We start from the raw sequence: 25,263 nt of genomic DNA on the forward strand, positions 1-25,263 counted from the left end.
CCTGGTGGAACTTCATAGCAAAGTACAAAGTTCGTGTTGGATGGACAAAGTTAGTTGAAATAGACAGTTTTTGCATGAAAACTCATTCCTGGTGGAACTTCATAGCAAAGTACAAAGTTCGTTTTGGATGGACAAAGTTAGTTGAAATAGACAGTTTTTGCATAAAAACTCATTCCTGGTGGAACTTCATAGCAAAGTACAAAGTTCGTTTTGGATGGACAAAGTTAGTTGAAATAGACAGTTTTTGCATGAAAACCCATTCCTGGTGGAACTTCATAGCAAAGTACAAAGTTCGTTTTGGATGGATCAATTTAGTTGAAATAGACAGTTTTTGCATGAAAACTCATTCCTGGTGGAACTTCATAGCAAAGTACAAAGTTCGTTTTGGATGGACAAAGTTAGTTGAAATAGACAGTTTTTGCATGAAAACTCATTCCTGGTGGAACTTCATAGCAAAGTACAAAGTTCGTTTTGGATGGATCAATTTAGTTGAAATAGACAGTTTTTGCATGAAAACTCATTCCTGGTAGAACTTCATAGCAAAGTACAAAGTTCGTTTTGGATGGACAAAGTTAGTTGAAATAGACAGTTTTTGCATGAAAACCCATTCCTGGTGGAACTTCATAGCAAAGTACAAAGTTCGTTTTGGATGGACAAAGTTAGTTGAAATAGACAGTTTTTGCATGAAAACCCATTCCTGGTGGAACTTCATAGCAAAGTACAAAGTTCGTTTTGGATGGATCAATTTAGTTGAAATAGACAGTTTTTGCATGAAAACTCATTCCTGGTAGAACTTCATAGCAAAGTACAAAGTTCGTTTTGGATGGACAAAGTTAGTTGAAATAGACAGTTTTTGCATAAAAACTCATTCCTGGTGGAACTTCATAGCAAAGTACAAAGTTCGTTTTGGATGGACAAAGTTAGTTGAAATAGACAGTTTTTGCATGAAAACCCATTCCTGGTGGAACTTCATAGCAAAGTACAAAGTTCGTTTTGGATGGATCAATTTAGTTGAAATAGACAGTTTTTGCATAAAAACTCATTCCTGGTGGAACTTCATAGCAAAGTACAAAGTTCGTTTTGGATGGACAAAGTTAGTTGAAATAGACAGTTTTTGCATAAAAACTCATTCCTGGTGGAACTTCATAGCAAAGTACAAAGTTCGTTTTGGATGGACAAAGTTAGTTGAAATAGACAGTTTTTGCATGAAAACTCATTCCTGGTGGAACTTCATAGCAAAGTACAAAGTTCGTTTTGGATGGATCAATTTAGTTGAAATAGACAGTTTTTGCATGAAAACTCATTCCTGGTAGAACTTCATAGCAAAGTACAAAGTTCGTTTTGGATGGACAAAGTTAGTTGAAATAGACAGTTTTTGCATAAAAACTCATTCCTGGTGGAACTTCATAGCAAAGTACAAAGTTCGTTTTGGATGGACAAAGTTAGTTGAAATAGACAGTTTTTGCATGAAAACCCATTCCTGGTGGAACTTCATAGCAAAGTACAAAGTTCGTTTTGGATGGATCAATTTAGTTGAAATAGACAGTTTTTGCATAAAAACTCATTCCTGGTGGAACTTCATAGCAAAGTACAAAGTTCGTTTTGGATGGACAAAGTTAGTTGAAATAGACAGTTTTTGCATAAAAACTCATTCCTGGTGGAACTTCATAGCAAAGTACAAAGTTCGTTTTGGATGGACAAAGTTAGTTGAAATAGACAGTTTTTGCATAAAAACTCATTCCTGGTGGAACTTCATAGCAAAGTACAAAGTTCGTTTTGGATGGACAAAGTTAGTTGAAATAGACAGTTTTTGCATGAAAACCCATTCCTGGTGGAACTTCATAGCAAAGTACAAAGTTCGTTTTGGATGGATCAATTTAGTTGAAATAGACAGTTTTTGCATGAAAACTCATTCCTGGTGGAACTTCATAGCAAAGTACAAAGTTCGTTTTGGATGGACAAAGTTAGTTGAAATAGACAGTTTTTGCATGAAAACCCATTCCTGGTGGAACTTCATAGCAAAGTACAAAGTTCTGGATGGACAAAGTTAGTTGAAATAGACAGTTTTTGCATGAAAACTCATTCCTGGTGGAACTTCATAGCAAAGTACAAAGTTCGAATCGGATGGACGAATTAAGTTGAAATAGACAGTTTTTGCATGAAAACTCATTCCTGGTGGAACTTCATAGCAAAGTACAAAGTTCGTTTTGGATGGATCAATTTAGTTGAAATAGACAGTTTTTGTATGAAAACTCATTCCTGGTGGAACTTCATAGCAAAGTACAAAGTTCGAATCGGATGGACGAATTAAGTTGAAATAGACAGTTTTTGCATGAAAACTCATTCCTGGTGGAACTTCATAGCAAAGTACAAAGTTCGTTTTGGATGGATCAATTTAGTTGAAATAGACAGTTTTTGCATGAAAACTCATTCCTGGTGGAACTTCATAGCAAAGTACAAAGTTCGTTTTGGATGGACAAAGTTAGTTGAAATAGACAGTTTTTGCATGAAAACTCATTCCTGGTGGAACTTCATAGCAAAGTACAAAGTTCGTTTTGGATGGACAAAGTTAGTTGAAATAGACAGTTTTTGCATGAAAACTCATTCCTGGTGGAACTTCATAGCAAAGTACAAAGTTCGTTTTGGATGGACAAAGTTAGTTGAAATAGACAGTTTTTGCATGAAAACTCATTCCTGGTGGAACTTCATAGCAAAGTACAAAGTTCGTTTTGGATGGACAAAGTTAGTTGAAATAGACAGTTTTTGCATGAAAACTCATTCCTGGTGGAACTTCATAGCAAAGTACAAAGTTCGTTTTGGATGGACAAAGTTAGTTGAAATAGACAGTTTTTGCATGAAAACCCATTCCTGGTGGAACTTCATAGCAAAGTACAAAGTTCGTTTTGGATGGATCAATTTAGTTGAAATAGACAGTTTTTGCATGAAAACTCATTCCTGGTGGAACTTCATAGCAAAGTACAAAGTTCGTTTTGGATGGACAAAGTTAGTTGAAATAGACAGTTTTTGCATGAAAACTCATTCCTGGTGGAACTTCATAGCAAAGTACAAAGTTCGAATCGGATGGACGAATTAAGTTGAAATAGACAGTTTTTGCATGAAAACTCATTCCTGGTGGAACTTCATAGCAAAGTACAAAGTTCGTTTTGGATGGATCAATTTAGTTGAAATAGACAGTTTTTGCATGAAAACTCATTCCTGGTGGAACTTCATAGCAAAGTACAAAGTTCGTTTTGGATGGATCAATTTAGTTGAAATAGACAGTTTTTGCATAAAAACTCATTCCTGGTGGAACTTCATAGCAAAGTACAAAGTTCGTTTTGGATGGACAAAGTTAGTTGAAATAGACAGTTTTTGCATGAAAACCCATTCCTGGTGGAACTTCATAGCAAAGTACAAAGTTCGTTTTGGATGGATCAATTTAGTTGAAATAGACAGTTTTTGCATGAAAACTCATTCCTGGTGGAACTTCATAGCAAAGTACAAAGTTCGTTTTGGATGGATCAATTTAGTTGAAATAGACAGTTTTTGCATGAAAACCCATTCCTGGTGGAACTTCATAGCAAAGTACAAAGTTCGTTTTGGATGGATCAATTTAGTTGAAATAGACAGTTTTTGCATAAAAACTCATTCCTGGTGGAACTTCATAGCAAAGTACAAAGTTCGTTTTGGATGGACAAAGTTAGTTGAAATAGACAGTTTTTGCATGAAAACTCATTCCTGGTGGAACTTCATAGCAAAGTACAAAGTTCGTTTTGGATGGATCAATTTAGTTGAAATAGACAGTTTTTGCATAAAAACTCATTCCTGGTGGAACTTCATAGCAAAGTACAAAGTTCGTTTTGGATGGACAAAGTTAGTTGAAATAGACAGTTTTTGCATGAAAACCCATTCCTGGTGGAACTTCATAGCAAAGTACAAAGTTCGTTTTGGATGGATCAATTTAGTTGAAATAGACAGTTTTTGCATAAAAACTCATTCCTGGTGGAACTTCATAGCAAAGTACAAAGTTCGTTTTGGATGGACAAAGTTAGTTGAAATAGACAGTTTTTGCATGAAAACTCATTCCTGGTGGAACTTCATAGCAAAGTACAAAGTTCGTTTTGGATGGACAAAGTTAGTTGAAATAGACAGTTTTTGCATAAAAACTCATTCCTGGTGGAACTTCATAGCAAAGTACAAAGTTCGTTTTGGATGGACAAAGTTAGTTGAAATAGACAGTTTTTGCATGAAAACCCATTCCTGGTGGAACTTCATAGCAAAGTACAAAGTTCGTTTTGGATGGATCAATTTAGTTGAAATAGACAGTTTTTGCATGAAAACTCATTCCTGGTGGAACTTCATAGCAAAGTACAAAGTTCGTTTTGGATGGATCAATTTAGTTGAAATAGACAGTTTTTGCATGAAAACTCATTCCTGGTGGAACTTCATAGCAAAGTACAAAGTTCGAATCGGATGGACGAATTAAGTTGAAATAGACAGTTTTTGCATGAAAACTCATTCCTGGTGGAACTTCATAGCAAAGTACAAAGTTCGTGTTGGATGGACAAAGTTAGTTGAAATAGACAGTTTTTGCATGAAAACTCATTCCTGGTGGAACTTCATAGCAAAGTACAAAGTTCGTTTTGGATGGACAAAGTTAGCTGAAATAGACAGTTTTTGCATGAAAACTCATTCCTGGTGGAACTTCATAGCAAAGTACAAAGTTCGTTTTGGATGGACAAAGTTAGCTGAAATAGACAGTTTTTGCATGAAAACTCATTCCTGGTGGAACTTCATAGCAAAGTACAAAGTTCGTTTTGGATGGATCAATTTAGTTGAAATAGACAGTTTTTGCATGAAAACTCATTCCTGGTGGAACTTCATAGCAAAGTACAAAGTTCGTTTTGGATGGACAAAGTTAGTTGAAATAGACAGTTTTTGCATGACAACTCATTCCTGGTGGAACTTCATAGCAAAGTACAAAGTTCGTTTTGGATGGACAAAGTTAGTTGAAATAGACAGTTTTTGCATGAAAACTCATTCCTGGTGGAACTTCATAGCAAAGTACAAAGTTCGTTTTGGATGGATCAATTTAGTTGAAATAGACAGTTTTTGCATGAAAACTCATTCCTGGTGGAACTTCATAGCAAAGTACAAAGTTCGTTTTGGATGGACAAAGTTAGTTGAAATAGACAGTTTTGCATGAAAACTCATTCCTGGGGGAACTTCATGTAATAAAAATGAAAGAAACACCACGATCAGGATCACACAGAGCGGATCTACCTCAACCTCTTTATTCGCCAAGCGCCTGTAAGCGACTCTCTCTTCGAACCGCTCTCCCCTCTATTTATATGTTTACATCCGCTCTCATTTCTCTTTTCGTCCTCGACACTCACACCACACGGCTTCTCCTGACTACCACTTTCGTCCCGAAAGAGCTCACTCTTCCTCGTTGTCTAATTGATAGATTTTCATGTGACTAGCCGCAGTAGTTGTTGTATTGGGCCCTTCACCTGTTATTTTCTGCACCCTATAACGATCATTAGACATACTATCTAAAACCTTATATGGACCTTTAAACTTGGTGGCACATTTTTGCCCTGGGTTGAACTGTGTTCTTTGTATTAGTACGATATCTCCGTTTCGATATTTACGTGCCCTTCTTGCTCTCAAATCATAAGACCTTTTTTGTTCTACCTGAGCCTTTTCAATGCATGCTCTTGCTTCTGCTCTAATAGCATTGCGTTCTTCATTAAACCGTGCCAAGCGAATTTCTTCCATTAGCTCTGATATTTGTAAATCATGTGTGTTTCGCATTTTGACTCCAAACATAGCCTCAAATGGCGTTATTTTTGTGCTTTGATGCATGTTACCGTTGATCCATTTTTGTACAGTGCCAATATGCTTATACCACTTCCGAGGGTCATTCACACTAATCTTCGTTAACATTGTCAAAATTACCTGATTCGTTCTCTCTACCTGTCCGTTCCCACGCGGGATACCTGTTACAATCTCGACATGCTCAATATTTTCATCTTGACAGTATTGCTTGAAACTATTTGAGGTGAAAGCACTTCCCTTGTCACTAACTATTCTCCTCGGATTCCCAAAGAACTCACTTTGATTTCTTAGACGCTGAATCACCTCTTGAGCTGCTGTAGTCTTCGTTGGATAGATCCAAACATACTTAGCAAATGCGTCGACCACAACAAATAAATATTTGTATAGTTTATCTGTTGCCTCTATTGGTCCAACATGATCAACATGGTAGGTATCGAAAGGTACGTCTCCTTTTGCTATCGGATTTAATAATCCATCGCGCTTGCCTCGTTTTCGTTCTGCTAACAAACAAGTTACACAACATTCTACTTTTTTCTTGATTTTCTCAGTTAGGTTTGGGATGTAGTAGTTCTGACTAATAACATCCTCTAATTTCCTTACACCAAAATGACCATTCTCATGAGCTTTCCTGATGATTTCGCCCTGCATATCACTAGGTACCACGATCACCTCTCGTCCGTTAACCAATTTCATCAATAACTCTCCGTTCATCCAATAGTCGTCATACGATTGCGTCTTCACCAATTCACGGATAGCTCGAATGCGGTCATCTCTCTGCTGCGCGGTAATCATCATCTCGATAAGCGGGTCACTGGTCACTACCATCACCGGTGCTCTGCTTAATGCATCGACGTGTCTCATTGCCGTACCTGGCCGATGCACTATGGTGTAATCGTATTCCTCGAGTATCAATGCCCATCGTGAAACGCGTGCCGACAATTCCTTCGCTTTGAATGTGTGTTGGAATGCCGAACAATCAGTCACAATTTTGAACGTTATTCCGAGTAAATATACCCGAAACTTTTGTACTGCTCGCATCACTGCTAGCACTTCCAAATGATAAGCGGAATAGTTCTTTTCCGCACTCGACGTTTGCTGACTCATGTAGCATACGGGGTGAAGTTGACCATCATCCCCTTTTTGCAGTAACATAGCCCCGAAGCCTTCTTTACACGCATCCGTATGAACTTCCGTTTCTGCGTTCTGATTGTAAATGCTCAACACCGGACTTGAAACCAAATATTTCTTCAATTGTTCAAAACATTCACGATGTTTTTCACGGAATTCATAATCAACGTTCTTACGCAGCAGGTCCGTTAGTGGTTTCGAGATCAACGCATATCCTTCAACAAATTTACGAAAGTAACCGGTCAATCCTAAGAATCGTTGTAGTTCTTTCGCATTTTTAGGTATCGGAAAGAAATTAACCGATTTTATTTTGCTAGGTGATATGCGATAAACACCGTTTCGAATCACATAACCTAAATATTCCACTTCACTTTTCAGGAATTGTGATTTCGTCCAATTAAACACAATTCCGCTGCGTTTTGCTACACTTAGCAAATCCTTCAACGTTTCTATGTTTTCCTTTTCATCGCGACTAGCGATGATCACATCATCCACATACACCATTATTCTGTTATCCTTTATTAGTTCCCGGAACGCGTTCGCTACGAACCTACCGAAAACAGCTGGACTATTACAAAAGCCAAACGGTGCCCTCAGGAACTCGTACTGACCCGTGTGTGTTACAAACGCGGTATACTTCCGACTCGATTGTTCAATCGGTACGTGGAAAAACGAGTTTTTCAGATCCAGCGTGGTGAATACCTTCGCCGCTTGAAGTTTGTCGATCTGATCTTCCATATTGCGCATTGGGAAACAATCCTTTCTAACTTTTCGGTTTAATTCTCGGTAGTCCACACAAACTCTCATAGAACCATCTTTCTTGCGAGCCAGAACGACTGGGCTTGCATAGTCACTATTACTTTCTTGTATAATGTTTCCCTTCAACCACTCACACACAGTGTTTTCTATTACTTCTTTTTCCTTTGGAGCGAACCGGCGAGGATTGGTAAGTATCGGAGTATCGTCCTCCACAATGATCTTCATTTCTACTACACTGGTTACGTCTTTTACTGGTTCGTATTCATCGATTAGACTTTTCACGGTATCGTAATAGCGAGGTGGTACATCGATATCACCTTCCGAGGAATCAATTGTCATTACAATGTTTTCTTTTTTTGGTACTATCTTCACGCCTTCTGTGGTCACAATAGCACCAAAATGTTCCAGCGACGCTCTTCCCAAAATTGCTTCATAAGGCATGGTCTGATCTGGGACGACATGAAACGTTAGACCCTCACACCCAACACCATCGATCGTCATGTTGACGATCACTGTTCCATATGCTTTTGTTGTCATTCCCCCGAAACCGGTAAGAACCATCGTGGTTGGCAAGAGTTTTGGAGACCCAATTCTTAGATACGCCTGGATCGACAGTAGATTTGGAAGACAACCGCTGTCGAACAGAGCATTGAATTCAATATTCTCGATAGCGATAACAATAGTGCTATCTTTCTGCGCACCCTCTAGATTAACGTTCGAGTTTTCGTTTCTTACATTTCGCTTCACACACTCTTTCGCTAAGTGCCCGAACGTGCCGCACACGAAACATTTCAGACCCCTTTTCTCCGTATTTCTTTTGTCCTTACATTCAGACGCCCGATGCCCCACAATACCGCATTGGAAGCATTTCGGTCCTTTGTCTTTGGTTGGGCACTCGGCCAGCTTGTGTTCGATACTACCACAATTGAAACAATGATGCTTTTCTGTAGCTCTAAAAGACTTATTCGATTGTTTCTTCCTATCGTCTGCTTTTTTGTTGGCTCTTTCCATGTAATCCAGCTTGCTTTTCAACGTGTCGAGATCCTTTGCTTCGTATAATGACGCGCGTTCCCTTGCGTCTGCGGTCGCTCCGTCCGCAATATACTCACACAAACTCACTTCGTCCAACTTCACGGCCTGAGCAATTCGCTGCATTGCGTATGTATATTCGAGCATAGTTTCCTTTTCCTTCTTTCGTCTGGCCGCTAACTCTCTGTGCACGTCACTTGCACGCACTATCTTTCCAAATTCTCGAATCAGCGCATCGCGCAACATGGCATAAGACTTTATTTCAAACTGCGTTTGAATAAAGCTGCGCGCGGTCCCCGTTAATTTTTTTCGACACATGACGAATTTCTGATCATCTGTCCACTTGACCATTTTCGCTATGTCCTCAAACTCGCGAATCCATAACTTCACGTCCTTCTTTACATCGTCCCCATACGCATCTATAGCTTCTTCAACATCACGAAACGAGTATACGCGCTTATCATCTCTCGTTTCCACGCACTGTTCCGCTTTCATGATCGGTATGTTGATTTTATCATCGCTTTCCGTGTCCTCAAACACTGTCACGTTTGCTTCCTCTTTGGCGTCGTGCTCAACAATGATCTTGGCCAGTTCCTCTTTAGTACCGGTCGTAGACAATCCACGCGATTCGCATTGTTTAACGAGCCCGGTGCGAGTAAAGTCACTCACCAATTCCGCGATCTTTTCTGTAGGATCCATGATGTGTCTCTTTTGTTCCACTACTGCGTATAACTGGCCACAATCTAGCCAAACAAAACTACGCCACACTTTCGCCGAAATTCCGAAACTGCTGTTTCACAACTTCACAACAATTCCACAACAATTTGTGAAATAGTTCAACTACACAACAACGTCTCTACAACTTGTTCAACAACTTAACACACTTTGCAACTTAACCACGATAATGTACTTGAACCAAATCACATCCAAATCATATCCAAATCACCATCCAAATCATATCCCGGACGAGCCCCCATGTAATAAAAATACAAGAAACACCACGATCAGGATCACACAGAGCGGATCTACCTCAACCTCTTTATTCGCCAAGCTCCTGTAAGCGACTCTCTCTTCGAACCGCTCTCCCCTCTATTTATATGTTTACATCCGCTCTCATTTCTCTTTTCGTCCTCGACACTCACACCACATTCATAGCAAAGTACAAAGTTCGTTTTGGATGGATCAATTTAGTTGTAACTAACAGTTTTTGTATGAAAACACACTTCTGGTGGAACTTCATAGCAAAGTACAAAGTTCGTTTTGGATGGACAAAGTTAGTTGAAATAGACAGTTTTTGTATGAAAACTCATTCCTGGTGGAACTTCATAGCAAAGTACAAAGTTCGAATCGGATGGACGAATTAAGTTGAAATAGACAGTTTTTGCATGAAAACTCATTCCTGGTGGAACTTCATAGCAAAGTACAAAGTTCGTTTTGGATGGATCAATTTAGTTGAAATAGACAGTTTTTGCATGAAAACTCATTCCTGGTGGAACTTCATAGCAAAGTACAAAGTTCGTTTTGGATGGACGAATTAAGTTGAAATAGACAGTTTTTGCATGAAAACTCATTCCTGGTGGAACTTCATAGCAAAGTACAAAGTTCGTTTTGGATGGACAAAGTTAGTTGAAATAGACAGTTTTTGCATGAAAACTCATTCCTGGTGGAACTTCATAGCAAAGTACAAAGTTCGTTTTGGATGGATCAATTTAGTTGAAATAGACAGTTTTTGCATGAAAACTCATTCCTGGTGGAACTTCATAGCAAAGTACAAAGTTCGTTTTGGATGGACGAATTAAGTTGAAATAGACAGTTTTTGCATGAAAACTCATTCCTGGTGGAACTTCATAGCAAAGTACAAAGTTCGAATCGGATGGACGAATTAAGTTGAAATAGACAGTTTTTGCATGAAAACTCATTCCTGGTGGAACTTCATAGCAAAGTACAAAGTTCGTTTTGGATGGATCAATTTAGTTGAAATAGACAGTTTTTGCATGAAAACTCATTCCTGGTGGAACTTCATAGCAAAGTACAAAGTTCGTTTTGGATGGACAAAGTTAGTTGAACTAGACAGTTTTTGCATGAAAACTCATTCCTGGTGGAACTTCATAGCAAAGTACAAAGTTCGTTTTGGATGGACAAAGTTAGTTGAAATAGACAGTTTTTGCATGAAAACTCATTCCTGGTGGAACTTCATAGCAAAGTACAAAGTTCGTTTTGGATGGATCAATTTAGTTGAAATAGACAGTTTTTGCATGAAAACTCATTCCTGGTGGAACTTCATAGCAAAGTACAAAGTTCGTTTTGGATGGACAAAGTTAGTTGAAATAGACAGTTTTTGCATGAAAACTCATTCCTGGTGGAACTTCATAGCAAAGTACAAAGTTCGAATCGGATGGACGAATTAAGTTGAAATAGACAGTTTTTGCATGAAAACTCATTCCTGGTGGAACTTCATAGCAAAGTATAAAGTTCGTTTTGGATGGACAAAGTTAGTTGAAATAGACAGTTTTTGCATGAAAACTCATTCCTGGTGGAACTTCATAGCAAAGTACAAAGTTCGAATCGGATGGAGGAATTAAGTTGAAATAAACAGTTTTTGCATGAAAACTCATTCCTGGTGGAACTTCATAGCAAAGTACAAAGTTCGTTTTGGATGGATCAATTTAGTTGAAATAGACAGTTTTTGCATGAAAACTCATTCCTGGTGGAACTTCATAGCAAAGTACAAAGTTCGTTTTGGATGGACAAAGTTAGTTGAAATAGACAGTTTTTGCATGAAAACTCATTCCTGGTGGAACTTCATAGCAAAGTACAAAGTTCGTTTTGGATGGATCAATTTAGTTGAAATAGACAGTTTTTGCATGAAAACTCATTCCTGGTGGAACTTCATAGCAAAGTACAAAGTTCGTTTTGGATGGACAAAGTTAGTTGAAATAGACAGTTTTTGCATGAAAACTCATTCCTGGTGGAACTTCATAGCAAAGTACAAAGTTCGTTTTGGATGGACAAAGTTAGTTGAAATAGACAGTTTTTGCATGAAAACTCATTCCTGGTGGAACTTCATAGCAAAGTACAAAGTTCGTTTTGGATGGATCAATTTAGTTGAAATAGACAGTTTTTGCATGAAAACTCATTCCTGGTGGAACTTCATAGCAAAGTACAAAGTTCGTTTTGGATGGACAAAGTTAGTTGAAATAGCCAGTTTTTGCATGAAAACTCATTCCTGGTGGAACTTCATAGCAAAGTACAAAGTTCGAATCGGATGGACGAATTAAGTTGAAATAGACAGTTTTTGCATGAAAACTCATTCCTGGTGGAACTTCATAGCAAAGTACAAAGTTCGTTTTGGATGGACAAAGTTAGTTGAAATAGACAGTTTTTGCATGAAAACTCATTCCTGGTGGAACTTCATAGCAAAGTACAAAGTTCGAATCGGATGGACGAATTAAGTTGAAATAGACAGTTTTTGCATGAAAACTCATTCCTGGTGGAACTTCATAGCAAAGTACAAAGTTCGTTTTGGATGGATCAATTTAGTTGAAATAGACAGTTTTTGCATGAAAACTCATTCCTGGTGGAACTTCATAGCAAAGTACAAAGTTCGTTTTGGATGGACAAAGTTAGTTGAAATAGACAGTTTTTGCATGAAAACTCATTCCTGGTGGAACTTCATAGCAAAGTACAAAGTTCGTTTTGGATGGATCAATTTAGTTGAAATAGACAGTTTTTGCATGAAAACTCATTCCTGGTGGAACTTCATAGCAAAGTACAAAGTTCGTTTTGGATGGACAAAGTTGGTTGAAATAGCCAGTTTTTGCATGAAAACTCATTCCTGGTGGAACTTCATAGCAAAGTACAAAGTTCGAATCGGATGGACGAATTAAGTTGAAATAGACAGTTTTTGCATGAAAACTCATTCCTGGTGGAACTTCATAGCAAAGTACAAAGTTCGTTTTGGATGGACAAAGTTAGTTGAAATAGACAGTTTTTGCATGAAAACTCATTCCTGGTGGAACTTCATAGCAAAGTACAAAGTTCGAATCGGATGGACGAATTAAAATGAAAAAGACAGTTTTTGCATGAAAACTCATTCCTTGTGGAACTTCATAGCAAAGTACAAAGTTCGTTTTGGATAGACAAAGTTAGTTGAGATAGACAGTTTTTGCATAAAAACTCATTCCTGGTGGAACTTCATAGCAAAGTACAAAGTTCGTTTTGGATGGACAAAGTTAGTTGAAATAGACAGTTTTTGCATGAAAACTCATTCCTGGTGGAACTTCATAGCAAAGTACAAAGTTCGTTTTGGATGGATCAATTTAGTTGAAATAGACAGTTTTTGCATGAAAACTCATTCCTGGTGGAACTTCATAGCAAAGTACAAAGTTCGTTTTGGATGGACAAAGTTAGTTGAAATAGACAGTTTTTGCATGAAAACTCATTCCTGGTGGAACTTCATAGCAAAGTACAAAGTTCGTTTTGGATGGACAAAGTTAGTTGAAATAGACAGTTTTTGCATGAAAACTCATTCCTGGTGGAACTTCATAGCAAAGTACAAAGTTCGAATCGGATGGACGAATTAAAATGAAAAAGACAGTTTTTGCATGAAAACTCATTCCTTGTGGAACTTCATAGCAAAGTACAAAGTTCGTTTTGGATAGACAAAGTTAGTTGAGATAGACAGTTTTTGCATAAAAACTCATTCCTGGTGGAACTTCATAGCAAAGTACAAAGTTCGTTTTGGATGAACAAAGTTAGTTGAAATATACAGTTTTTGCATGAAAACTCATTCCTGGTGGAACTTCATAGCAAAGTACAAAGTTCGTTTTGGATGGATCAATTTAGTTGAAATAGACAGTTTTTGCATGAAAACTCATTCCTGGTGGAACTTCATAGCAAAGTACAAAGTTCGTTTTGGATGGACAAAGTTAGTTGAAATAGACAGTTTTTGCATGAAAACTCATTCCTGGTGGAACTTCATAGCAAAGTACAAAGTTCGTTTTGGATGGATCAATTTAGTTGAAATAGACAGTTTTTGCATGAAAACTCATTCCTGGTGGAACTTCATAGCAAAGTACAAAGTTCGTTTTGGATGGACAAAGTTAGTTGAAATAGACAATTTTTGCATGAAAACTCATTCCTGGTGGAACTTCATAGCAAAGTACAAAGTTCGAATCGGATGGACGAATTAAGTTGAAATAGACAGTTTTTGCATGAAAACTCATTCCTGGTGGAACTTCATAGCAAAGTACAAAGTTCGTTTTGGATGGACAAAGTTAGTTGAAATAGACAGTTTTTGCATGAAAACTCATTCCTGGTGGAACTTCATAGCAAAGTACAAAGTTCGAATCGGATGGACGAATTAAAATGAAAAAGACAGTTTTTGCATGAAAACTCATTCCTTGTGGAACTTCATAGCAAAGTACAAAGTTCGTTTTGGATGGACAAAGTTAGTTGAAATAGACAGTTTTTGCATGAAAACTCATTCCTGGTGGAACTTCATAGCAAAGAACAAAGTTCGTTTTGGATGGATCAATTTAGTTGAAATAGCCAGTTTTTGCATGAAAACTCATTCCTGGTGGAACTTCATAGCAAAGTACAAAGTTCGTTTTGGATGGACAAAGTTAGTTGAAATAGACAGTTTTTGCATGAAAACTCATTCCTGGTGGAACTTCATAGCAAAGTACAAAGTTCGTTTTGGATGGACAAAGTTAGTTGAAATAGACAGTTTTTGCATGAAAACTCATTCCTGGTGGAACTTCATAGCAAAGTACAAAGTTCGTTTTGGATGGACAAAGTTAGTTGAAATAGACAGTTTTTGCATGAAAACTCATTCCTGGTGGAACTTCATAGCAAAGTACAAAGTTCGTTTTGGATGGACAAAGTTAGTTGAAATAGACAGTTTTTGTATGAAAACTCATTCCTGGTGGAACTTCATAGCAAAGTACAAAGTTCGTTTTGGATGGACAAAGTTAGTTGAAATAGACAGTTTTTGCATGAAAACTCATTCCTGGTGGAACTTCATAGCAAAGTACAAAGTTCGTTTTGGATAGATCAATTTAGTTGAAATATACAGTTTTTGCATGAAAACTCATTCCTGGTGGAACTTCATAGCAAAGTACAAAGTTCGTTTTGGATGGATCAATTTAGTTGAAATAGACAGTTTTTGCATGAAAACTCATTCCTGGTGGAACTTCATAGCAAAGTACAAAGTTCGTTTTGGATGGATCAATTTAGTTGAAATAGACAGTTTTTGCATGAAAACTCATTCCTGGTGGAACTTCATAGCAAAGTACAAAGTTCGTTTTGGATGGACAAAGTTAGTTGAAATAGCCAGTTTTTGCATGAAAACTCATTCCTGGTGGAACTTCATAGCAAAGTACAAAGTTCGAATCGGATGGACGAATTAAGTTGAAATAGACAGTTTTTGCATGAAAACTCATTCCTGGTGGAACTTCATAGCAAAGTACAAAGTTCGTTTTGGATGGACAAAGTTAGTTGAAATAGACAGTTTTTGCATGAAAACTCATTCCTGGTGGAACTTCATAGCAAAGTACAAAGTTCGAATCGGATGGACGAATTAAGTTGAAATAGACAGTTTTTGCATGAAAACTCATTCCTGGTGGAACTTCATAGCAAAGTACAAAGTTCGTTTTGGATGGATCAATTTAGTTGAAATAGACAGTTTTTGCATGAAAACTCATTCCTGGTGGAACTTCATAGCAAAGTACAAAGTTCGTTTTGGATGGACAAAGTTAGTTGAAATAGACAGTTTTTGCATGAAAACTCATTCCTGGTGGAACTTCATAGCAAAGTACAAAGTTCGTTTTGGATGGATCAATTTAGTTGAAATAGACAGTTTTTGCATGAAAACTCATTCCTGGTGGAACTTCATAGCAAAGTACAAAGTTCGTTTTGGATGGACAAAGTTGGTTGAAATAGCCAGTTTTTGCATGAAAACTCATTCCTGGTGGAACTTCATAGCAAAGTACAAAGTTCGAATCGGATGGACGAATTAAGTTGAAATAGACAGTTTTTGCATGAAAACTCATTCCTGGTGGAACTTCATAGCAAAGTACAAAGTTCGTTTTGGATGGACAAAGTTAGTTGAAATAGACAGTTTTTGCATGAAAACTCATTCCTGGTGGAACTTCATAGCAAAGTACAAAGTTCGTTTTGGATGGATCAATTTAGTTGAAATAGACAGTTTTTGCATGAAAACTCATTCCTGGTGGAACTTCATAGCAAAGTACAAAGTTCGTTTTGGATGGACAAAGTTAGTTGAAATAGACAGTTTTTGCATGAAAACTCATTCCTGGTGGAACTTCATAGCAAAGTACAAAGTTCGAATCGGATATACGAATTAAAATGAAAAAGACAGTTTTTGCATGAAAACTCATTCCTTGTGGAACTTCATAGCAAAGTACAAAGTTCGTTTTGGATAGACAAAGTTAGTTGAGATAGACAGTTTTTGCATAAAAACTCATTCCTGGTGGAACTTCATAGCAAAGTACAAAGTTCGTTTTGGATGGACAAAGTTAGTTGAAATAGACAGTTTTTGCATGAAAACTCATTCCTGGTGGAACTTCATAGCAAAGTACAAAGTTCGTTTTGGATGGATCAATTTAGTTGAAATAGACAGTTTTTGCATGAAAACTCATTCCTGGTGGAACTTCATAGCAAAGTACAAAGTTCGTTTTGGATGGACAAAGTTAGTTGAAATAGACAGTTTTTGCATGAAAACTCATTCCTGGTGGAACTTCATAGCAAAGTACAAAGTTCGTTTTGGATGGACAAAGTTAGTTGAAATAGACAGTTTTTGCATGAAAACTCATTCCTGGTGGAACTTCATAGCAAAGTACAAAGTTCGAATCGGATGGACGAATTAAAATGAAAAAGACAGTTTTTGCATGAAAACTCATTCCTGGTGGAACTTCATAGCAAAGAACAAAGTTCGTTTTGGATGGACAAAGTTAGTTGAAATAGACAGTTTTTGCATAAAAACTCATTCCTGGTGGAACTTCATAGCAAAGTACAAAGTTCGTTTTGGATGAACAAAGTTAGTTGAAATAGACAGTTTTTGCATGAAAACTCATTCCTGGTGGAACTTCATAGCAAAGTACAAAGTTCGTTTTGGATGGATCAATTTAGTTGAAATAGACAGTTTTTGCATGAAAACTCATTCCTGGTGGAACTTCATAGCAAAGTACAAAGTTCGTTTTGGATGGACAAAGTTAGTTGAAATAGACAGTTTTTGCATGAAAACTCATTCCTGGTGGAACTTCATAGCAAAGTACAAAGTTCGTTTTGGATGGATCAATTTAGTTGAAATAGACAGTTTTTGCATGAAAACTCATTCCTGGTAAAACTTCATAGCAAAGTACAAAGTTCGTATCGGATGGACGAATTAAGTTGAAATAGACAGTTTTTGCATGAAAACTCATTCCTGGTGGAACTTCATATCAACGAACAAAGTTCGTTTTGGATGGACAAAGTTAGTTGAAATAGACAGTTTTTGCATGAAAACTCATTCCTGGTGGAACTTCATAGCAAAGTACAAAGTTCGTATCGGATGCACCAATTTAGTTGAAATAGACAGTTTTTGCATGAAAACTCATTCCTGGTGGAACTTCATAGCAAAGTACAAAGTTCGTTTTGGATGGACAAAGTTAGTTGAAATAGACAGTTCTTGCATGAAAACTCATTCCTGGTGGAACTTCATAGCAAAGTACAAAGTTCGTTTTGGATGGATCAATTTAGTTGAAATAGACAGTTTTTGCATGAAAACTCATTCCTGGTGGAACTTCATAGCAAAGTACAAAGTTCGTTTTGGATGGACAAAGTTAGTTGAAATAGACAGTTTTTGCATGAAAACTCATTCCTGGTGGAACTTCATAGCAAAGTACAAAGTTCGTTTTGGATGGATCAATTTAGTTGAAATAGACAGTTTTTGCATGAAATCTCATTCCTGGTGGAACTTCATAGCAAAGTACAAAGTTCGTTTTGGATGGACAAAGTTAGTTGAAATAGACAGTTCTTGCATGAAAACTCATTCCTGGTGGAACTTCATAGCAAAGTACAAAGTTCGTTTTGGATGGATCAATTTAGTTGAAATAGACAGTTTTTGCATGAAAACTCATTCCTGGTGGAACTTCATAGCAAAGTACAAAGTTCGTTTTGGATGGACAAAGTTAGTTGAAATAGACAGTTTTTGCATGAAAACTCATTCCTGGTGGAACTTCATAGCAAAGTACAAAGTTCGTTTTGGATGGATCAATTTAGTTAAAATAGACAGTTTTTGCATGAAAACTCATTCCTGGTGGAACTTCATAGCAAAGTACAAAGTTCGTTTTGGATGGACAAAGTTAGTTGAAATAGACAGTTTTTGCATGAAAACTCATTCCTGGTGGAACTTCATAGCAAAGTACAAAGTTCGTTTTGGATGGATCAATTTAGTTGAAATAGACAGTTTTTGCATGAAAACTCATTCCTGGTGGAACTTCATAGCAAAGTACAAAGTTCGTTTTGGATGGACAAAGTTAGTTGAAATAGACAGTTTTTGCATGAAAACTCATTCCTGGTGGAACTTCATAGCAAAGTACAAAGTTCGTTTTGGATGGACAAAGTTAGTTGAAATAGACAGTTTTTGCATAAAAACTCATTCCTGGTGGAACTTCATAGCAAAGTACAAAGTTCGTTTTGGATGGATCAATTTAGTTGAAATAGACAGTTTTTGCATGAAAACTCATTCCTGGTGGAACTTCATAGCAAAGTACAAAGTTCGTTTTGGATGGACAAAGTTAGTTGAAATAGACAGTTTTTGCATGAAAACTCATTCCTGGTGGAACTTCATAGCAAAGTACAAAGTTCGTATCGGATGGACGAATTAAGTTGAAATAGACAGTTTTTGCATGAAAACTCATTCCTGGTGGAACTTCATAGCAAAGTACAAAGTTCGTATCGGATGGACGAATTAAGTTGAAATAGACAGTTTTTGCATGAAAACTCATTCCTGGTGGAACTTCATAGCAAAGTACAAAGTTCGTTTTGGATGGACAAAGTTAGTTAAAAAAGACAGTTTTTGCATGAAAACTCATTCCTGGTGGAACTTCATAGCAAAGTACAAAGTTCGTATCGGATGGACGAATTAAGTTGAAATAGACAGTTTTTGCATGAAAACTCATTCCTGGTGGAACTTCATAGCAAAGTACAAAGTTCGTTTTGGATGGATCAATTTAGTTGAAATAGACAGTTTTTGCATGAAAACTCATTCCTGGTGGAACTTCATAGCAAAGTACAAAGTTCGTTTTGGATGGACAAAGTTAGTTGAAATAGACAGTTCTTGCAAGAAAACTCATTCCTGGTGGAACTTCATAGCAAAGTACAAAGTTCGTTTTGGATGGACAAAGTTAGTTGAAATAGACAGTTTTTGCATGAAAACTCATTCCTGGTGGAACTTCATAGCAAAGTACAAAGTTCGTTTTGGATGGACAAAGTTAGTTGAAATAGACAGTTTTTGCATGAAAACTCATTCCTGGTGGAACTTCATAGCAAAGTACAAAGTTCGTTTTGGATGGACAAAGTTAGTTGAAATAGACAGTTTTTGCATGAAAACTCATTCCTGGTGGAACTTCATAGCAAAGTACAAAGTTCGTTTTGGATGGACAAAGTTAGTTGAAATAGACAGTTCTTGCAAGAAAACTCATTCCTGGTGGAACTTCATAGCAAAGTACAAAGTTCGTTTTGGATGGACAAAGTTAGTTGAAATAGACAGTTTTTGCATGAAAACTCATTCCTGGTGGAACTTCATAGCAAAGTACAAAGTTCGTTTTGGATGGACAAAGTTAGTTGAAATAGACAGTTTTTGCATGAAAACTCATTCCTGGTGGAACTTCATAGCAAAGTACAAAGTTCGTTTTGGATGGACAAAGTTAGTTGAAATAGACAGTTTTTGCATGAAAACTCATTCCTGGTAGAACTTCATAGCAAAGTACAAAGTTCGTTTTGGATGGATCAATTTAGTTGAAATAGACAGTTTTTGCATGAAAACTCATTCCTGGTGGAACTTCATAGCAAAGTACAAAGTTCGTTTTGGATGGACAAAGTTAGTTGAAATAGACAGTTCTTGCAAGAAAACTCATTCCTGGTGGAACTTCATAGCAAAGTACAAAGTTCGTTTTGGATGGACAAAGTTAGTTGAAATAGACAGTTTTTGCATGAAAACTCATTCCTGGTGGAACTTCATAGCAAAGTACAAAGTTCGTTTTGGATGGACAAAGTTAGTTGAAATAGACAGTTTTTGCATGAAAACTCATTCCTGGTGGAACTTCATAGCAAAGTACAAAGTTCGTTTTGGATGGACAAAGTTAGTTGAAATAGACAGTTTTTGCATGAAAACTCATTCCTGGTAGAACTTCATAGCAAAGTACAAAGTTCGTATCGGATGGACGAATTAAGTTGAAATAGACAGTTTTTGCATGAAAACTCATTCCTGGTGGAACTTCATAGCAAAGTACAAAGTTCGTTTTGGATGGATCAATTTAGTTAAAATAGACAGTTTTTGCATGAAAACTCATTCCTGGTGGAACTTCATAGCAAAGTACAAAGTTAGTTTTGGATGGACAAAGTTAGTTGAAATAGACAGTTTTTGCATGAAAACTCATTCCTGGTGGAACTTCATAGCAAAGTACCAAGTTCGTTTTGGATGGACAAAGTTAGTTGAAATAGACAGTTTTTGCATGAAAACTCATTCCTGGTGGAACTTCATAGCAAAGTACAAAGTTCGTTTTGGATGGACAAAGTTAGTTGAAATAGACAGTTTTTGCATGAAAACTCATTCCTGGTAGAACTTCATAGCAAAGTACAAAGTTCGTATCGGATGGACGAATTAAGTTGAAATAGACAGTTTTTGCATGAAAACTCATTCCTGGTGGAACTTCATAGCAAAGTACAAAGTTCGTTTTGGATGGACAAAGTTAGTTGAAATAGACAGTTTTTGCATGAAAACTCATTCCTGGTGGAACTTCATAGCAAAGTACAAAGTTCGTTTTGGATGGACGAATTAAGTTGAAATAGACAGTTTTTGCATGAAAACTCATTCCTGGTGGAACTTCATAGCAAAGTACCAAGTTCGTTTTGGATGGACAAAGTTAGTTGAAATAGACAGTTTTTGCATAAAAACTCATTCCTGGTGGAACTTCATAGCAAAGTACAAAGTTCGTTTTGGATGGATCAATTTAGTTGAAATAGACAGTTTTTGCATGAAAACTCATTCCTGGTGGAACTTCATAGCAAAGTACAAAGTTCGTTTTGGATGGACAAAGTTAGTTGAAATAGACAGTTTTTGCATGAAAACTCATTCCTGGTGGAACTTCATAGCAAAGTACCAAGTTCGTTTTGGATGGACAAAGTTAGTTGAAATAGACAGTTTTTGCATGAAAACTCATTCCTGGTAGAACTTCATAGCAAAGTACAAAGTTCGTATCGGATGGACGAATTAAGTTGAAATAGACAGTTTTTGCATGAAAACTCATTCCTGGTGGAACTTCATAGCAAAGTACAAAGTTCGTTTTGGATGGACAAAGTTAGTTGAAATAGACAGGTTTTGCATGAAAACTCATTCCTGGTGGAACTTCATAGCAAAGTACAAAGTTCGTTTTGGATGGATCAATTTAGTTGAAATAGACAGTTTTTGCATGAAAACTCATTCCTGGTGGAACTTCATAGCAAAGTACAAAGTTCGTTTTGGATGGACAAAGTTAGTTGAAATAGACAGTTTTTGCATGAAAACTCATTCCTGGTGGAACTTCATAGCAAAGTACCAAGTTCGGTTTGGATGGACAAAGTTAGTTGAAATAGACAGTTTTTGCATAAAAACTCATTCCTGGTGGAACTTCATAGCAAAGTACAAAGTTCGTTTTGGATGGATCAATTTAGTTGAAATAGACAGTTTTTGCATGAAAACTCATTCCTGGTGGAACTTCATAGCAAAGTACAAAGTTCGTTTTGGATGGATCAATTTAGTTGAAATAGACAGTTTTTGCATGAAAACTCATTCCTGGTGGAACTTCATAGCAAAGTACAAAGTTCGTTTTGGATGGACAAAGTTAGTTGAAATAGACAGTTTTTGCATGAAAACTCATTCCTGGTGGAACTTCATAGCAAAGTACCAAGTTCGTTTTGGATGGACAAAGTTAGTTGAAATAGACAGTTTTTGCATGAAAACTCATTCCTGGTGGAACTTCATAGCAAAGTACAAAGTTCGTTTTGGATGGATCAATTTAGTTGAAATAGACAGTTTTTGCATGAAAACTCATTCCTGGTGGAACTTCATAGCAAAGTACAAAGTTCGTTTTGGATGGACAAAGTTAGTTGAAATAGACAGTTTTTGCATGAAAACTCATTCCTGGTGGAACTTCATAGCAAAGTACAAAGTTCGTTTTGGATGGATCAATTTAGTTAAAATAGACAGTTTTTGCATGAAAACTCATTCCTGGTGGAACTTCATAGCAAAGTACAAAGTTCGTTTTGGATGGACAAAGTTAGTTGAAATAGACAGTTTATACATGAAAACTCATTCCTGGTGGAACTTCATAGCAAAGTACAAAGTTCGTATCGGATGCACCAATTTAGTTGAAATAGACAGTTCTTGCATGAAAACTCATTCCTGGTGGAACTTCATAGCAAAGTACAAAGTTCGTTTTGGATGGATCAATTTAGTTGAAATAGACAGTTTTTGCATGAAAACTCATTCCTGGTGGAACTTCATAGCAAAGTACAAAGTTCGTTTTGGATGGACAAAGTTAGTTGAAATAGACAGTTTTTGCATGAAAACTCATTCCTGGTGGAACTTCATAGCAAAGTACCAAGTTCGTTTTGGATGGACAAAGTTAGTTGAAATAGACAGTTTTTGCATAAAAACTCATTCCTGGTGGAACTTCATAGCAAAGTACAAAGTTCGTTTTGGATGGATCAATTTAGTTGAAATAGACAGTTTTTGCATGAAAACTCATTCCTGGTGGAACTTCATAGCAAAGTACAAAGTTCGTTTTGGATGGATCAATTTAGTTAAAATAGACAGTTTTTGCATGAAAACTCATTCCTGGTGGAACTTCATAGCAAAGTACAAAGTTCGTTTTGGATGGACGAATTAAGTTGAAATAGACAGTTTTTGCATGAAAACTCATTCCTGGTGGAACTTCATAGCAAAGTACAAAGTTCGTATCGGATGCACCAATTTAGTTGAAATAGACAGTTCTTGCATGAAAACTCATTCCTGGTGGAACTTCATAGCAAAGTACAAAGTTCGTATCGGATGCACCAATTTAGTTGAAATAGACAGTTCTTGCATGGAAACTCATTCCTGGTAGAACTTCATAGCAAAATACAAAGTTCGTATCGGATGGACGAATTAAGTTGAAATAGACAGTTTTTGCATGAAAACTCATTCCTGGTGGAACTTCATAGCAAAGTACAAAGTTCGTTTTGGATGGACAAAGTTAGTTGAAATAGACAGTTTTTGCATGACAACTCATTCCTGGTGGAACTTCATAGCAAAGTACAAAGTTCGTTTTGGATGGACAAAGTTAGTTGAAATAGACAGTTTTTGCATGAAAACTCATTCCTGGTGGAACTTCATAGCAAAGTACAAAGTTCGTTTTGGATGGATCAATTTAGTTGAAATAGACAGTTTTTGCATGAAAACTCATTCCTGGTGGAACTTCATAGCAAAGTACAAAGTTCGTTTTGGATGGACAAAGTTAGTTGAAATAGACAGTTTTTGCATGAAAACTCATTCCTGGTAGAACTTCATAGCAAAGTACAAAGTTCGTATCGGATGGACGAATTAAGTTGAAATAGACAGTTTTTGCATGAAAACTCATTCCTGGTGGAACTTCATAGCAAAGTACAAAGTTCGTATCGGATGCACCAATTTAGTTGAAATAGACAGTTCTTGCATGAAAACTCATTCCTGGTGGAACTTCATAGCAAAGTACAAAGTTCGTATCGGATGCACCAATTTAGTTGAAATAGACAGTTCTTGCATGAAAACTCATTCCTGGTAGAACTTCATAGCAAAATACAAAGTTCGTATCGGATGGACGAATTAAGTTGAAATAGACAGTTTTTGCATGAAAACTCATTCCTGGTGGAACTTCATAGCAAAGTACAAAGTTCGTTTTGGATGGACAAAGTTAGTTGAAATAGACAGTTTTTGCATGACAATTCATTCCTGGTGGAACTTCATAGCAAAGTACAAAGTTCGTTTTGGATGGACAAAGTTAGTTGAAATAGACAGTTTTTGCATGAAAACTCATTCCTGGTGGAACTTCATAGCAAAGTACCAAGTTCGTTTTGGATGGACAAAGTTAGTTGAAATAAACAGTTTTTGCATAAAAACTCATTCCTGGTGGAACTTCATAGCAAAGTACAAAGTTCGTTTTGGATGGATCAATTTAGTTGAAATAGACAGTTTTTGCATGAAAACTCATTCCTGGTGGAACTTCATAGCAAAATACAAAGTTCGTATCGGATGCACCAATTTAGTTGAAATAGACAGTTTTTGCATGAAAACTCATTCCTGGTGGAACTTCATAGCAAAATACAAAGTTCGTATCGGATGCACCAATTTAGTTGAAATAAACAGTTTTTGCATGACAACTCATTCCTGGTGGAACTTCATAGCAAAGTACAAAGTTCGTTTTGGATGGACAAAGTTAGTTGAAATAGACAGTTTTTGCATGACAACTCATTCCTGGTGGAACTTCATAGCAAAGTACAAAGTTCGTTTTGGATGGACAAAGTTAGTTGAAATAGACAGTTTTTGCATGAAAACTCATTCCTGGTGGAACTTCATAGCAAAGTACAAAGTTCGTTTTGGATGGACAAAGTTAGTTGAAATAGACAGTTTTTGCATGAAAACTCATTCCTGGTAGAACTTCATAGCAAAGTACAAAGTTCGTATCGGATGGACGAATTAAGTTGAAATAGACAGTTTTTGCATGAAAACTCATTCCTGGTGGAACTTCATAGCAAAGTACAAAGTTCGTATCGGATGCACCAATTTAGTTAAAATAGACAGTTCTTGCATGAAAACTCATTCCTGGTGGAACTTCATAGCAAAGTACAAAGTTCGTATCGGATGCACCAATTTAGTTGAAATAGACAGTTCTTGCATGAAAACTCATTCCTGGTAGAACTTCATAGCAAAATACAAAGTTCGTATCGGATGGACGAATTAAGTTGAAATAGACAGTTTTTGCATGAAAACTCATTCCTGGTGGAACTTCATAGCAAAGTACAAAGTTCGTTTTGGATGGACAAAGTTAGTTGAAATAGACAGTTTTTGCATGAAAACTCATTCCTGGTGGAACTTCATAGCAAAGTACAAAGTTCGTTTTGGATGGACAAAGTTAGTTGAAATAGACAGTTTTTGCATGAAAACTCATTCCTGGTGGAACTTCATAGCAAAGTACAAAGTTCGTTTTGGATGGACAAAGTTAGTTG

At 36.8% G+C, this 25,263-nt stretch overlaps 1 protein-coding gene across 1 annotated transcript; it reads right to left on the bottom strand.

The window, feature by feature from the left end:
- Positions 1-7,523: 7,523 nt before the first annotated feature.
- LOC128309312 (uncharacterized) lies at positions 7,524-9,456 on the bottom strand (the record flags this gene model as incomplete). The annotated part of the gene is made up of 1 exon (XM_053045665.1): positions 7,524-9,456. A coding segment is annotated over exon 1 (1,933 nt), but the record flags the coding sequence as incomplete, so codon positions are not given.
- Positions 9,457-25,263: the final 15,807 nt, after the last annotated feature.

The sequence above is a fragment of the Anopheles moucheti genome, unplaced genomic scaffold (genome assembly GCF_943734755.1).
Source record: "Anopheles moucheti unplaced genomic scaffold, idAnoMoucSN_F20_07 putative_Y_172, whole genome shotgun sequence".
Classification (NCBI taxonomy): domain Eukaryota; kingdom Metazoa; phylum Arthropoda; class Insecta; order Diptera; family Culicidae; genus Anopheles; species Anopheles moucheti.